This window comes from Ailuropoda melanoleuca, chromosome 13 (genome assembly GCF_002007445.2).
Source record: "Ailuropoda melanoleuca isolate Jingjing chromosome 13, ASM200744v2, whole genome shotgun sequence".
In the NCBI taxonomy this organism is placed as follows: Eukaryota; Metazoa; Chordata; class Mammalia; order Carnivora; family Ursidae; genus Ailuropoda; species Ailuropoda melanoleuca.
This window is the reverse complement of record NC_048230.1, coordinates 65,472,721-65,488,399: the sequence shown is the minus strand read 5'-3', so window position 1 is coordinate 65,488,399 and position 15,679 is coordinate 65,472,721. Positions and strand designations below refer to the sequence as shown.

General features: G+C 53.0%; 1 protein-coding gene across 1 annotated transcript in view; it reads left to right on the top strand.

Moving 5' to 3' along the window:
- The first annotated feature begins 2,043 nt into the window (after positions 1 to 2,043).
- The window catches only part of FAM83D (family with sequence similarity 83 member D), a 22,836-nt gene continuing 9,200 nt past the window's right edge, over positions 2,044 to 15,679 (top strand). Inside the window, exon 1 of the mRNA XM_019795152.2 lies at positions 2,044 to 2,586. Coding sequence (XP_019650711.2) covers positions 2,107 to 2,586 — 480 coding nt within the window. The 5' untranslated portion in view covers positions 2,044 to 2,106. The remainder of the gene's footprint in view (positions 2,587 to 15,679) is intronic.

The window sequence follows — 15,679 nt, the reverse complement described above, 5'->3', positions numbered from 1 at the left end:
CCTGCTAGTGTGGCTGTGGTCATTGCTGTGAGCTCACTTGAATCATGCTGATTTGAATTCACAAAGAGGTGATCCCTGGGACAGAGGGCAGGGGAGGGCTCCTGGTCCCTGTCCCCACCACAGAGGGATCTCCTGGGAGGCCCCTAAAGCAGAGGGAGCTCCGAGGGCTCAGACATGGAGCTGATGTCTTTCTAGACTGGGGGGTGGTGAAACCCGAGGAATTCAAGAAAAGAAGGGTGGTTGGGAGTGACCTTCGCTTTGTCGAATGTTCCCTTTGGAATAACATGGAGTGTGCGCGTGCGCACACACACACACGCATTCAATACCCAATATATATATTGGAGCAGGAACACATGGATGGAAGGCAACCCCACTTAGGCTTGAAAAACTTCATGGATAGGCTGGGGATGGGGAGAGGATGGGAAGAATAGAGGTATCTTTGCAGCAATGGGCATTCATCAATTTTAAATGTTTACTGGTTTCCAAATAATAATGGTAACCTTTCACGTTTATGAAGAAGCACTTTACAGTTGTACATGTGTTTTCTCCTTTACACAAAGAAAATGTGGCCTGAAAACTGACTCTTGGATTCAGCGCCGTGCTGGAGCTCCTGGTGATCTTGACAAGAGGTTTTGGCTGAGTAGTGGAGACATAGCTTGTTTGGACCAGTTCAAGATGGAATGGGAGGAAAACTAGGGACCTACTGGTTTCGGGTCTTATGTTATAAAAAGAAGCAGAAAAATGGAGAGGAAGCTCTAGGGGAATGTAAGGTCAAGAGAGGGTGGATCTAATAATGAAAAATATTCCAGCATGTTTGTGTGCTCATAGGAATGAACCAGGAAACAAAGGAAACTGGCGATCCGGGAAAGAATTGCTGTAGGGATATAGGTTAGAAGTAGTGGGACTGGCAGCAAATGCCCAAATGGAAGGATTGGTGTTAGGTGCAGGAACTGTTCTTTGGTAGTAACAGAAGGCCCAGTATGCATACAGAGGTGTAGAGGCGTAGGTATGTGATAAGAAAGAGATGAAAAGGTAGAATGACTAAGGGAAATGTAGGCTAGAAAGCAACCTTAAGGACCCACTTGAGATCGTGAATTTAAGGCACAGGTTGCGTTTTCTTTTCCCCAACACTCTAAGGTTGCCCAGATGCAGGTGGAAAGTAGGTGGAGAGAGGGGTTTAAGGCTTGGGGTTTCGCCAGGCTAAAAACCTGATGGAGTGAGAAAAGGGAAAGCTACCTGAAGGTGTAATCAAAGGAGTAACGCTTATGATGGGCCGGTATTTTTGAAGGAATTTACGAATGATTTATTTTATTTTTTTATTATAATAATACTTTTTTATTATATTATGTTAGTCACCATACAGTACATCCCTGGTTCTTGATGTAAAGTTCAATGATTCATTAGTTGCGTATAACACCCAGTGCACCATGCAATACGTGCCCTCCCTACTACCCATCACCAGCCTATCCCATTACCCCACCCCCCTCCCCTCTGACGCCCTCAGTTTGTTTCTCAGAGTCCATAGTCTCTCATGCTTCATTCCCCCTTCTGATTACCTCCCCTTTCTTAAATTCAGGGGACGAAGGCAACCGGGCTGGTCACACACCCGAGCTCTGAGAGCTCAGGAGCAGCGCGGCCAGCAGGGGGCGCACTAGGATGGCGGGGGCCGGCTCTCGGACTTCAGCTCGGGCTCGGGGGCCTGCGCCGCCGACCCGGGCAGCACCGCCACTAGGGCTCCGCACCCCCTTCTCTAGCTGACTCTGAACAGTTTGGCTCTCCGCAGGCCCGCAGCAGGAACTACTGATCGGAGAAGGCGTGGCGTCTCCACGCTTAAATTCCACGCCGCGACCCGCGAGGGAGACGAGACTCAGTCGCCTCCAGCTGCCCTCGCGGAGACGCGGGGCGGGGCCGTGCCGCGGGGCAGCCAATGGCAGGCCAGGGGGCGGAGCCGAGGCGGCGTGCGCCGCGCCCGGACTCCGCCGTTAGGGGTGGCAGCCAATGGGAGGTCCGGGACGCGGGCCGGTTAGATTCAAATATGCCTATAAAGCGGCGCGCACGCCCGCGCTCGCCCGAGCCCGGTGTGGTCCGTCTAGTCCGAGCGCCGCTATGGCTCTGCGCCCTGAGGGTCTGGACGAGCTGCCCGCCGCCTGCCTGTCGCCGTGCGGGCCGCCCAACCCGGCCGAGCTGTACAGCGAGGCGCGGCGCTTGGCGCTGGAGGAGCTGGTGGCGGGCGGCCCCGCCGCCTTCGAGGCCTTCCTGCGGCGCGAGCGCCTGGGCCGCTTCCTGAACCCCGACGAGGTGCGCGCCATCCTGCGGGCGGCCGAGCGGCCCGGCCAGGAGGGCGCGGCGGCGGCGGGAGCCGAGGACTCCTTCGGCTCGTCGCACGACTGCTCGTCTGGCACCTACTTCCCCGAGCAGTCGGACCTGGAGCCGCCTCTGCTGGAGCTCGGCTGGCCCGCCTTCTACCGGGGCGCCTATCGCGGCGCCACGCGCGTCGAGGCGCACTTCCAGCCCCGCGGCGTGGGCGCCGGCGGCCCCTACGGCTGCAAGGACGCGCTGCGCCAGCAGCTCCGCTCCGCGCGGGAGGTGAGCGGCCCACCTCGGGCCCCGGGGCGGACGGGAGGTCCTCAGGAACGCGAAACAGGCCGGCTGGGAGCGCAGGCCGGGTGGCCCGGGGGGCCCCTGACGCGCCCCACTCTCTGCGTGCCTTCCCTCGGGTTACAGAGACATTGGGAGAAGCCTCAGCCCCCGAGGATGAGACTTGTGTCCGAGGTCCAACTCCTGATACTCACATCCCCTGGGGGAGGGAACCAGAAATATTTCCAGTTCCACATTTCAGTGAAAACCAAAGCAGATTGCTAATTTTCCTGGCCGTCAGCCAACACTGGATCCCATCTCCTAAGAAGTGCATTCCCCAGCGAAAAATTCCAGAAAGATTGCATGCAGCGACAACTATGGGGCATTACGAGTCTGTTATTGCTAGTCACAGCTCTGCGTCTTATGTTGTAGAAAGCATATACATTCCAGTGGCAAAGTGAGAACCCTGCCCCTTTCCCTCCTGCCATAGACCAGAGGAGAAATTGCTCCTTCTTTCTGTGAAGGCGGGGTGTGTGTGTGTGTGTGCGCGCCTGATCCAGTTAGTAGCCTCCTAAAATGCAGATACCCCTACTTTGGGTCATCTCTCTTCACAGCGGGTTTTGGTGCTATTGTCTTGACTCTTAGCATAGGTGAGGTGGGAAGTCTTGACTGCAGCAGGGTGCTGGGTACCATCAGGGGTCTGAGAGAAAGAATGCAGCACACAAGGTGGGTGGGGGCAGGGTGGGTGTGGTGGCAGACACATAGCTGCCACCTTGCTCACTGGCAGGGTCCATCTTCCTGGATTTCACCTGTGCCGGGGACATGGCAGGTAAAGCCCCAGGCCATGCTTAGACTCCGTAGGGCTGGTAACTGAGTGTGTCTGACTGTGGCTTATGAAATCTGCATCAAGTCGGGCTGAAATTACCGAGTCCAGGAACAATTCCCAACTCTCAGCAGTGTTTATGATGCTGGCTGTTGTTTTCCTGACGGTGGGGTTGCACTGAGTAGAGGGTGGTGTGGGCTAGTGCCTTGCCTTTGGGGGAGTAGGTGTGGTGGTTATGCCGCAGTGCTTTGGATATGCCAACCCTTTGGATAGAGCAGATCGTTGAGAAGATTAAAAAGACGGAGAAAAGCACGATGGTGGGGTGCATTTCCAGAGCTCACCTCCAGGAGGAAAATTTGGGCACTTGGAACTTAAAAGAGTAATGAACAGGTCTCCGTGAAAGAGAGGGAGGAATTCCTTAATCTCTTGCCCAGCTGCACTTTTTATTGGTAGTGAAGGGGCGCTGGAGCCAAGGCCAGGGGGAAAACTGTCTATCGGCTCACGTGCTGGCCTTGGAAGGGGCGTGAGGCTGGTGTTCAGACTCTCCTTTGTCCTGGAGGCATTCTGAAATACTGGCATTCCAAGGCAGGACCTCCTGCCCTGTTCTGTGCCCTAGTCCAGCTACACACTCACATCTTGGAGATTCTGTATTTGGAACCTGGGTGATTTTAATGGAGAAAGGTGGTACATTACCTTATGTCCGCCAGATGCCTAATTACTCGCTCATTCAGCACCTACTGTGTACCAGATGCTGTGCCAGGGCCCAGGGCCACAGGTGAAGGGCATGATGCTTGCGTGTGCTTGAGAGTAGACAGTCCGCTGATGGGATGGATGGGTGGGGAGGTTGCTACAGACAGCAGGGGAAGGGTTGAAGAAAGACAGCATCAGGCAAGGTTGTGACCTTGGAGCTGGGTCCAGAAGGATGCCTGGGGCTTGCCAGGCCAGAGGGGAGAGACTGGCCCAGAAGGGTGAAAGGACCCAGCATGCTGAGAGGCAGCCAGGTTCCTCACAGCTGGAGCAGAGAGTATGCGAGGGTGAGTGGTAGAAGAGGAGGCTGAAGGGGAAACTGGAGCCAGGCTTTCCCCCTAAAGAGCAATGGGGAGCCACTGAAGGATTCGAGGGAGGTGCACGATCGGACTGGTGTTCCTGAGCAATAATTCTGGTGGGGGCATGAGGGAGGACGGGCTCGAGAGGGCTGAGGAGGCTGGCGTAGGGGGTGCTTGTAGGGAGGAGGCCACAGGGGCCTACTGATGAGAAGAGGCACTAAGGCAGTGCCGGGGGCTTGGGCAGGGGATCAGTTTTAATGACAGGACTTGTTCATTCAGTGGCCTGGGAGGGTGTTGAGTGAGGGGTAGGAGACTAGGCAAGGCGAAGAAGATGGGAGAGGCAGGGTTGGGGAGGATAGAGGCTTTTTAGCTTGGGTGGGCAGCCAGGCTACCAAATTAGATTACAGGAGGGAGAGCAAGGCTGAGAGTCGGGACCGGGAGAGGAATTGGATTTTGCTAGCCTTGAGGCCATCCCCTTTATTTAAAAGAACATGATCGTGCTCTCTGCTGAGCAATGTTTGAAATAGTCCCAAGGCAGGTGCATTTATCCCCGCTTCACAGGTGATGGAGCTGAGGCACAGAGAAGTTGCCAGAGAAGCCATTATGCATCCGTGTTGTGACGGTGAAAACACCTGCTGGTAGGATTGATCACTTCCGGTGGGTCCATTTCTGTGCTAACCGTTTACCGGGATTCTCCCATTTAACCCTCCTGGCACTTCACTTGCCCAAGATCACACAGTTAGTTGGGGCGCAGAGCTGGGCTCAAGCCCGCCTGCCTAGCCCCGGAGCCCACGCTTATAATCACTGTTCCACGTGCGTTCCCTGCCGCACGGGAGGACTGGAACCTTGGCAGGTTTCAACAGGCTGAAGGTTTCTTAACAGTTTCTGAAGACTTGGACTTTTTATTTCCGCGTTGCCTATCCTGTAACCAGGAGAGCAACTAGGACAGGACTAATACTTCTGCGCTTGTCGCGAAGAAGGCTGGAGTGGTCAGGATACAGGCACAAGAAAGCGGGGTCACTTGGTAAATGGCGGTGTCGCATCTTAGCTTTGCAGCCCGGACAGCCGGTTTTCGGGTAGGTGTCGTCCTCACCTAGGCCTCCTGCTGCGTGCAGGGTGTCTGGCACAGTTGGCGGGACAGCAGATGACGAAACAGTGCGGGCTACTCCACCTGCCTTTCCACTCAGTGAGTTCTTGTCCCTGAGTAGGTGTGGCTGGGGCTGTGCCTCTCAGGCCCTCCATTGGCTCGGTTTCTGTGCGCCTTTCAAAGTGTGGGCATTCTGCCACACGGGTAGGGTACAGCGTTAAAAACCCGCGCCCTGCATGCACAGTCTGGCTTCCGAGTGCGGGCTGACTGCTGACCTGGAGCTCAGCTGCGCTTCTCCAAAGCTGGAGGAAGCAGAGCTTTGGACTGGAGAGCCAAGAGGCTGGCTTCGAAGGAATTTTTAGAAAAATTTTGAACTGAACAGGACTAGTTTCCCTGACACACGCGCTCCCGAGTCTTTCCCTGTGCTGCTGGGTTTGTCCATGAATCATTTTGTTCTGTGTCTCTGTTGCCATGTGAATCAGCGTGTGGCTGGGCTCCGGCCCCGCGGATCAGGCGGGAGTAGAGACCTCCCTGGAAGTGCCGCACGCCCTCCATGGGCGATGGCTTTCTGCCGTGGCCCTTGGGGTATTTCTGGTTTTTGAATGGGAGTTCATGGGCGGAGCTCATTCTGCCAGGAGGTTCCACACTCCTCAGAGGCATCGTTCTCACCAGCTGCCTGTGTTCCAGAGAGGCACTTGGGCTGTGACGCACCCTTGGGCCTTCTTTTGATAACCCGAGCGTTAGTAGAAGCAGTCGTTGTGTTGACGAAGAGTCCTGCCAGGAGGAGTGGCCGCTGAGACATCTGCTGGAGGCCCCTTGCGAGCGTGCGGATGTATCAGAATTAGGGCCTCCCGATCTTGCTTAATGCTCCTCTGAGTTACGATAGAATCCGCAGCATGATGGGTCCTGTTCCGGATGCCCTGGTCAGCCCAGAGCAGGCTTCCTCAGCATCACTACTGTTGATATTTTGGACCAGATAATTCTTTGTCCTGGAGGGCTGTCCTGCGCCCTGGACCCTGAGCAGCATCTCTGACCTCCACCCACTACATGCCAGAAGCACCATCCTCCTGCCGATAGTCGGGACATTCGAAAGTCTCCCAAGGGGAGATAGGGAGCTATTGCTTAGAGGTTACAGAGTTTCTGTTTGGGGTGATGACAAAGTTTTGGAAGCGGATAGTGGTGACGATTGCACAACACTGTGAATGTAATTAATGCCGTTGAAAATACACTCGAAAATAATGAGGATAGCAGATTCATTATGTATTTTACCACAATTTAAAGAAGTTGCCAAGGAGTGCCTGCATGGCTCAGTTGGTTAAGTGCTGCCTTCAGCTCAGGTCATGATCTCAGGGTCCTGGGATCGAGCCCCGTGTCAGGCTCCCTGTTTAGTGGGGAGTCTGCTTCTCCCTCTCCCTCCTGCTTATGCGCACGCTCTCTCTCTCTCTCTTTCTGTCAAATAAATAAATAAATAAATAAAATCTTTAAAAAACAAAAAAAGAAATTGCCGAATGTCCCCTGGGAAAGGAAATTGCCCCTGGTTGAGAACCACTGGCCTAGAAGGCCTATCTCATGCACAATTTTAGGATGTGCTCCCCAGACAGTGTGGCTGCTACTTTTCTCTCCTTTTGATTTTATGTGTCAGGTGAAGGATTTTGGAATCGTTAGCCATTTCTTTCTTTCTTTTTTTAAATTGTGGTAAAATATACCAGATTTACCGTTTTACCATGAAGTGGCATTAACTGTAGTCACATCGCGCAGCCATCGCCGCTGTCCGCCTCAGAACTGTGTCGTCTTCCCATACTGCAGCTCGGTCGCCATCGCACAGGGACTCCTACCCCTCTCCCCTTGGCCCTGCAGCCGCGCTTTGCTCTGTCTATTATTCCTTCGTTCTTTTCATCTGACGTTCTGTCAGACAGCAGGCTGCAGGGTCATCCCGGGTCCTTTATGGATATAGGGTCAGTTCTCTCACAAAAACAAGTACCAGATATATGGGCTTTTTAAAAATCCTGATGCAAACGATAGAACCTGTGAAGGGGAATTTGGCAGTATCCAGTAACATCTCTGTTGTATTTACCCATCGACCGAGCAACTCCACGTCCGTGTGTCTGTCCCAGAGACACACTGGCAAAAACATGAATAGACATGTGCAGTGGGCTGTGTGCGGCACTATTTACGATAGTGAGAGACCCGAGGAGCGGAAATGTCCTTCAGTGGAGTGCGAAGTAAACTGACCCGTCTACGGAGTGGGGTCCCCTGCAGCTCTCAGGAAGGAGCGAGGACCTGTTCTGTTTCCTGTGACGAAGTGTCTAGAGCTGCACCCACCAGTGAAGTCACCAGTAGCCATCTGGCGATTTCAGTTTATATGAATTAAAATGAAATATGAAACATTCAGTTTCTCTGTCTCATTAGCTGTATTTCAAGTATTCAGTCTCCACTGGTGGCTATGGCTACCATGTGGCTGGCACAGAGCTAGAACGTTTCCGTGCTCTCGAAGGTTCTGTTGGTCGGCATCGTTCTAGAACGTTGTGAGTCACATGCTGCCTTTTATCTGTTGTTATAGCGAACAGATGTTATATGTTTATAGTGGACAATGTGTATACCTACATAGGCATACTTATTTATATTTAGGAAAGTGGAAGACCATCCAAGAACGGACAAAATCTTTATCGTAATGGAGAAAGGAGGAAGGGAAAGGAGGCACAAGGGACGAGGATGGGAGCAAGGGGACACTGAGAGCACCCTGTTTTGTAGATCGGACTTTGGACCCAGGTAAATGCTTTACATAAATGTAACATAAAAATAACTCAGAACGACAACCCCCTGCATTCCCCAAAACCCCTCTTTTTCTTTCTAAAAGCCCAGCTGTCCTAGGTACTTCACCCTGGAACATGACCGAGGAGATGCGCTGCCCGGGGCCAATGGGGGGGGGGGCGCTGCTCCCTGTCTTTCTAGAGAGGCACTGTGCCCCGCTGCAGACCGGGGCCACGCCAGCGCTTCTGTCCTGGTACTGAAATGGTTAACTGTACAATAGCAGGCACGAGCAAACTTAGGGTCCCCTGTGGACATTTACTCTTTTTATTTGTAAACCCTGAAGATAATACAAAGTTATTTAAACATTTTTAAAGAAATTTCAAGGATGTGATTTCTGTTCTATTAAAACCTGTAGCGAATGGGGAGAAAAAGATGTCTTTTGCTCTGCAAGCAGGAGGGTCTCGGGAAGCGTAAGTGGCAGGAGCCCCGGGGAACTGAAGGAAAGGTGGCCGAGCGTCCCGTGGTTGGCGGGAAGCATGCAGCCGTCGGGCTGTTGTTGACCGCTGGGCAGGCCGAGGCATCTTTGAAGGCACGCAGACCTTTAGTAGAATTCCAGGCATGTTGCACGTGTGTCCTTGCTTTCTGGCTGTGGGTGGTGAGGGAGGGAGACCGGTGCAGTAGGAAGGGGTGATTGACATGAATGTCCTGCTTCTGGCAGGGGAAGAGCTGGAATGAGAGCTGGAATGAGTGGCCCTCTGAGGCCGCTCAGGTGCCTGGCCAGGGCCCAGCCCCGCCCGCGGACGGCACGTGAGTCAGACCGCAGAGCTAGAAGGGACCTCGTGTGGGGACGCTGAGCTCAGGAGGAACGAACCGCCCAGGGACAGCGGCGGAATTGGGGATAAGACCCATGCGCTGCCGTGTGAGGGCTTCCTGTGGGCCAGGAGCTGTCCGGGGTTCTCTCTGGACCGAGCCCACCACAGACCCTGAGGAATGGGCAGTGGTCTGCAGGCTGTAGGAGGCAGCAGAACTTCGGTATCTTGTCAGAGGGAACGTGGTGCTCCAAAGTGGAGAAGCCAGCATCCACGTCCAGGTCTGCGCCTGTAGCCTGTCCACAGAATGTCTGTGCTCCCGAGGTTTCCTGCCTGAGTCCATTCTGGGTTAGTCATCAGGACCACCTGCAGAGAGAAGGTACCGATGTGCTAGGGCGCTGCAAGCTTTCTTAACGTTCATTCTGCAAACTAGTTTGTGTTATTAGTAATCGTCCTCTGATGGGCTCATCCCGTGTCCTTTGTGAAATGCTCTACGGATCCTTTCAGGATGTGCACCAAGCTCTCAGTCCCTTGGACACCGAGCCTTAGGCTTGCCTGGAATACTATTTCATCTGACGCTCTTCTCATAGGCGGCTCTGGAGTCACCCAGACCCGGGCTGAGATTCCAGCTCCCGCATCTGCTTCAGTGTGTCACCGTAAACAAGTTACCTGACTACTCCAGGCCTTATTTTTCTCATCAGGAAACCGGAGATAATTACTGGGGTTTTGAAATCTCTAGATATCTCTTCAGAGCTTTTGTGCAAGAAAGCAGATGGAAGAGCTTCCAGATCATGTGAAAATGAATATAAACGGTCTATGCCTGTCCCCAAGACTGAGAATAGCACAGCAGTTGCTGCTGCGTAACNAGCCATTTCTTTCTTTCTTTTTTTAAATTGTGGTAAAATATACCAGATTTACCGTTTTACCATGAAGTGGCATTAACTGTAGTCACATCGCGCAGCCATCGCCGCTGTCCGCCTCAGAACTGTGTCGTCTTCCCATACTGCAGCTCGGTCGCCATCGCACAGGGACTCCTACCCCTCTCCCCTTGGCCCTGCAGCCGCGCTTTGCTCTGTCTATTATTCCTTCGTTCTTTTCATCTGACGTTCTGTCAGACAGCAGGCTGCAGGGTCATCCCGGGTCCTTTATGGATATAGGGTCAGTTCTCTCACAAAAACAAGTACCAGATATATGGGCTTTTTAAAAATCCTGATGCAAACGATAGAACCTGTGAAGGGGAATTTGGCAGTATCCAGTAACATCTCTGTTGTATTTACCCATCGACCGAGCAACTCCACGTCCGTGTGTCTGTCCCAGAGACACACTGGCAAAAACATGAATAGACATGTGCAGTGGGCTGTGTGCGGCACTATTTACGATAGTGAGAGACCCGAGGAGCGGAAATGTCCTTCAGTGGAGTGCGAAGTAAACTGACCCGTCTACGGAGTGGGGTCCCCTGCAGCTCTCAGGAAGGAGCGAGGACCTGTTCTGTTTCCTGTGACGAAGTGTCTAGAGCTGCACCCACCAGTGAAGTCACCAGTAGCCATCTGGCGATTTCAGTTTATATGAATTAAAATGAAATATGAAACATTCAGTTTCTCTGTCTCATTAGCTGTATTTCAAGTATTCAGTCTCCACTGGTGGCTATGGCTACCATGTGGCTGGCACAGAGCTAGAACGTTTCCGTGCTCTCGAAGGTTCTGTTGGTCGGCATCGTTCTAGAACGTTGTGAGTCACATGCTGCCTTTTATCTGTTGTTATAGCGAACAGATGTTATATGTTTATAGTGGACAATGTGTATACCTACATAGGCATACTTATTTATATTTAGGAAAGTGGAAGACCATCCAAGAACGGACAAAATCTTTATCGTAATGGAGAAAGGAGGAAGGGAAAGGAGGCACAAGGGACGAGGATGGGAGCAAGGGGACACTGAGAGCACCCTGTTTTGTAGATCGGACTTTGGACCCAGGTAAATGCTTTACATAAATGTAACATAAAAATAACTCAGAACGACAACCCCCTGCATTCCCCAAAACCCCTCTTTTTCTTTCTAAAAGCCCAGCTGTCCTAGGTACTTCACCCTGGAACATGACCGAGGAGATGCGCTGCCCGGGGCCAATGGGGGGGGGGGCGCTGCTCCCTGTCTTTCTAGAGAGGCACTGTGCCCCGCTGCAGACCGGGGCCACGCCAGCGCTTCTGTCCTGGTACTGAAATGGTTAACTGTACAATAGCAGGCACGAGCAAACTTAGGGTCCCCTGTGGACATTTACTCTTTTTATTTGTAAACCCTGAAGATAATACAAAGTTATTTAAACATTTTTAAAGAAATTTCAAGGATGTGATTTCTGTTCTATTAAAACCTGTAGCGAATGGGGAGAAAAAGATGTCTTTTGCTCTGCAAGCAGGAGGGTCTCGGGAAGCGTAAGTGGCAGGAGCCCCGGGGAACTGAAGGAAAGGTGGCCGAGCGTCCCGTGGTTGGCGGGAAGCATGCAGCCGTCGGGCTGTTGTTGACCGCTGGGCAGGCCGAGGCATCTTTGAAGGCACGCAGACCTTTAGTAGAATTCCAGGCATGTTGCACGTGTGTCCTTGCTTTCTGGCTGTGGGTGGTGAGGGAGGGAGACCGGTGCAGTAGGAAGGGGTGATTGACATGAATGTCCTGCTTCTGGCAGGGGAAGAGCTGGAATGAGAGCTGGAATGAGTGGCCCTCTGAGGCCGCTCAGGTGCCTGGCCAGGGCCCAGCCCCGCCCGCGGACGGCACGTGAGTCAGACCGCAGAGCTAGAAGGGACCTCGTGTGGGGACGCTGAGCTCAGGAGGAACGAACCGCCCAGGGACAGCGGCGGAATTGGGGATAAGACCCATGCGCTGCCGTGTGAGGGCTTCCTGTGGGCCAGGAGCTGTCCGGGGTTCTCTCTGGACCGAGCCCACCACAGACCCTGAGGAATGGGCAGTGGTCTGCAGGCTGTAGGAGGCAGCAGAACTTCGGTATCTTGTCAGAGGGAACGTGGTGCTCCAAAGTGGAGAAGCCAGCATCCACGTCCAGGTCTGCGCCTGTAGCCTGTCCACAGAATGTCTGTGCTCCCGAGGTTTCCTGCCTGAGTCCATTCTGGGTTAGTCATCAGGACCACCTGCAGAGAGAAGGTACCGATGTGCTAGGGCGCTGCAAGCTTTCTTAACGTTCATTCTGCAAACTAGTTTGTGTTATTAGTAATCGTCCTCTGATGGGCTCATCCCGTGTCCTTTGTGAAATGCTCTACGGATCCTTTCAGGATGTGCACCAAGCTCTCAGTCCCTTGGACACCGAGCCTTAGGCTTGCCTGGAATACTATTTCATCTGACGCTCTTCTCATAGGCGGCTCTGGAGTCACCCAGACCCGGGCTGAGATTCCAGCTCCCGCATCTGCTTCAGTGTGTCACCGTAAACAAGTTACCTGACTACTCCAGGCCTTATTTTTCTCATCAGGAAACCGGAGATAATTACTGGGGTTTTGAAATCTCTAGATATCTCTTCAGAGCTTTTGTGCAAGAAAGCAGATGGAAGAGCTTCCAGATCATGTGAAAATGAATATAAACGGTCTATGCCTGTCCCCAAGACTGAGAATAGCACAGCAGTTGCTGCTGCGTAACCGTGGATCACTGGGTCCCTTGTTTTAAATCATCCAGGGGGAGCTGGAGTGACTGGGAGAGGGTTGTCACCTTCGAGGGTGATGTGGGACTCGACACAGGGGTGGTCAGTCTAGATGGGGCTGGAGAGGTGCAGGAACTGTGGGGTAGTGGGTGGCAGCTTTTGGCAGCTGGATGTTTCCTCCTTGGGTCTCATGTAATGACTGATTTGCACCCAGTTGCAGATGGGTGTTGACCTGCAACAGACTCTCAAAAGTGACCTTTTGCAGAGCTTTCTAGCCCTAAGAGACCGGGTGGGCTATTTGCAGTACAGGCTGGGACAGGGCAGTGCCCATGGTGACTGTGTGGGGGCTTGATGGGCACGGGATGCCCGCGTTCCAGATGTGTCTCTCCTTTGCCCGTCCCACACGATGCCTCAGGGAGTAGGAGCAATGACTGCTTCCAAGTTGTGTCCTTCCGGGGCCCATCGGCCTGCAGCAGAAACACCAACCCCTCAGACACAGGTCTGGCCTTAGAAAGCCAGCACTCGGCGGGCCAGTGAAGGAGTCCAGGTCATTGCTGAGCTCAGCGAAGAGACTGTCCCTTCAGAAATTCGAGAAGCCTCCAATCTAGTTTAGCCTATCAGGACTTGATTGCACAGGGCTAGCATGGGGGAGATTATAGGGGAGTGGGATGAAGGCTTGAAAGAAGGCAGGCTGATTGCTTTTCCTGCACAGGGCTGTTCCTCCATTGCAAGCCTTCTGCTCTGGTGAGAGAGGAGGGCTGTTGGGCACAGGAGAGGAAGTTAAGGGGAGAAACACCTCCCTCCACCCTCTAAACACCTAGCGTTCAAATCCAATTATTTTCGATGCACGCAGGAAAGGCAGGGGCTTTAAAACCAAACAATGAAACCAAGAGCAAATTAGATACTTACTCACCACCTAACAGAGGTGGTGTTTGTACGATTGTTTCATGAAGTGGTGAATCAAAGTCCAGCTTGGCAGGCGCCTTATACTCTGGGCCCTGCTCCTGGGTCCCTGCCTCCAGCACCCCTCCCAACACTTTTTAAGGCAGCCAGCCTGGCAGGGTTCCTTGGTCCCTTCCCACGGGCAACCTGGGTGCACGTCCATCGGCCCTATCATACTGGGTGTCGCCTGTGTCCCTCATTGGCCTGGGTTTCTTGAGGACAGGGACTGACCCTGGATTTGTCTTCCTTTAGTTTCTCTCGTGAGCTCTGCACACGATCCTGAGTACTTTCGAACTCTTGTGAAGGCCTCCCAGGGCCTTCTGTAGCCTCCCTCTCAAGCTTGTTGGTTTTTTCCTGTTTGTGTGGAGGTGAGCGTGCCTCTGCCTCCCCCCTCCGCACCCCCCCCGCATAGTCCATTGTCTGGTTCCTGCGTGGACCCCTTCCCTACCCTTCTCTGCAACCCTCATTGCTTCCTCCCTGGCCCATCGTGGAAGCCTCTACCACTGATTTTTCTTCCTTCAGTCAGTCATTAGTCCTCTTAAACATTGCCGAACCAAGTGCCTTCAGGGTTGCAGGAAGTGGGGCCAGATCTCCAACCTACACCAAACTGTCTTCTAGCAGCCACTTCTGTCCTGTTGGGTTCGCCACTTCAAACTCCTTATCTTTCTTTTCTTCTTCTCTTTTTCTTTCTTTTCTTTCTTTCATGGGAGGGGTAGAGGGAGAAAGAGAATCTTAGGCTGGGCATGGAGCCTGACATGGGGCTTGATCCCACAACTCTGAGATCATGACCTGAGCCGAAATCAAGAGTTGGATGCTTAACCAACTGCCACACAGGCAGCCCTGGAACTCCTTACTCTTTTCTTCTTCTTTTTTTTTTTTTTTTAAAGATTTTTTAATTTATTCATTTGAGAAAGAGAGAGAGCACATGAGAGCATGAGCAGGGGGGAGGGGCAGAGGGAGAAGCAGACTCCTTGCTGAACAGAGACCCTGACACAGGGCTTGATCCCAGGACCCCGGGATCGTGACCTGAACTGAAGGCAGTCATTTAACTGACTGAGCCACCCAGGCGCCCCCTCCTTACTCCTCTTAAACCTCCCCCTTCCATTGCCTGTGTGGTGATGACTGCGGTTGTCACTCAGGCCCTCCATGACCCGGCTCACCTGTACGCCTCTCAGCCAGGTCCGGCCACACTGGCTTCTACTCCATCATTTCCTGCCTCTTCCTCTGCCACCACCTGGCTTCCTGCTTGAATGCCCTCTTCCCTACTCCCCTGTCCAAACTGGGTCCTTATTTGTGATTCAGCTCAAAAGCCCTTGCCTCCAGGAATCCTCCTCTGCTCTCCTCTGGTGAACGTTTACATTCCCGTAGCATGTCCACTGCAGCCAGGGGTATGTCCGGTGTCTGTCAGAGTCTTTCTAGCTGACTTTCTGCTTAGTCCAGGGTTCGGCCGGCAGCCGACTCTGAAGAGGTGCGGCTGCATGATGGAGCCCGTGTTTCCTGCCTGAGCTAAGTCCTCCCGTCTTTGTCTTGTGGAATCCGCACAACAGCCCTTTGACGTAGATGCCATTACTAGCCATCTCTTCCAGAGGAGGCAACTGAAGCTCAGAGAGGTGAAGAACTTGCCTAGGGTCACACAGCTAGTGAGCTGCAGAGCTGGGATTGGTGCCCAGGCCTTTCTGCCATTTACCCACTATGTTAGATGTCCTGGATTAGGGGGATGGCTACAACTCCACGTGGGATGCAGAAAGCCACATGGGAGGCTGTAAACTTCTGATGATGCCACCAATTCCGAGAGAACACTAATCTGGGGGCACTGGCTGGCTCAGTTACTATAGCATGCAACTCTCAATCTCAGGGTTGTGAGTTCAAGTGCCATGGTGGACATAGAGCCTACCTAAAAAAAAAAAAAACAAACACTTATTTTTTAAATCATTGCTTCCAGGGGGTTTTAGCTAAATCCTTCGTCAAGAATAGCTCAACAGTTGGGGCTTCATCAACACTGGGGGTGGGGGTGG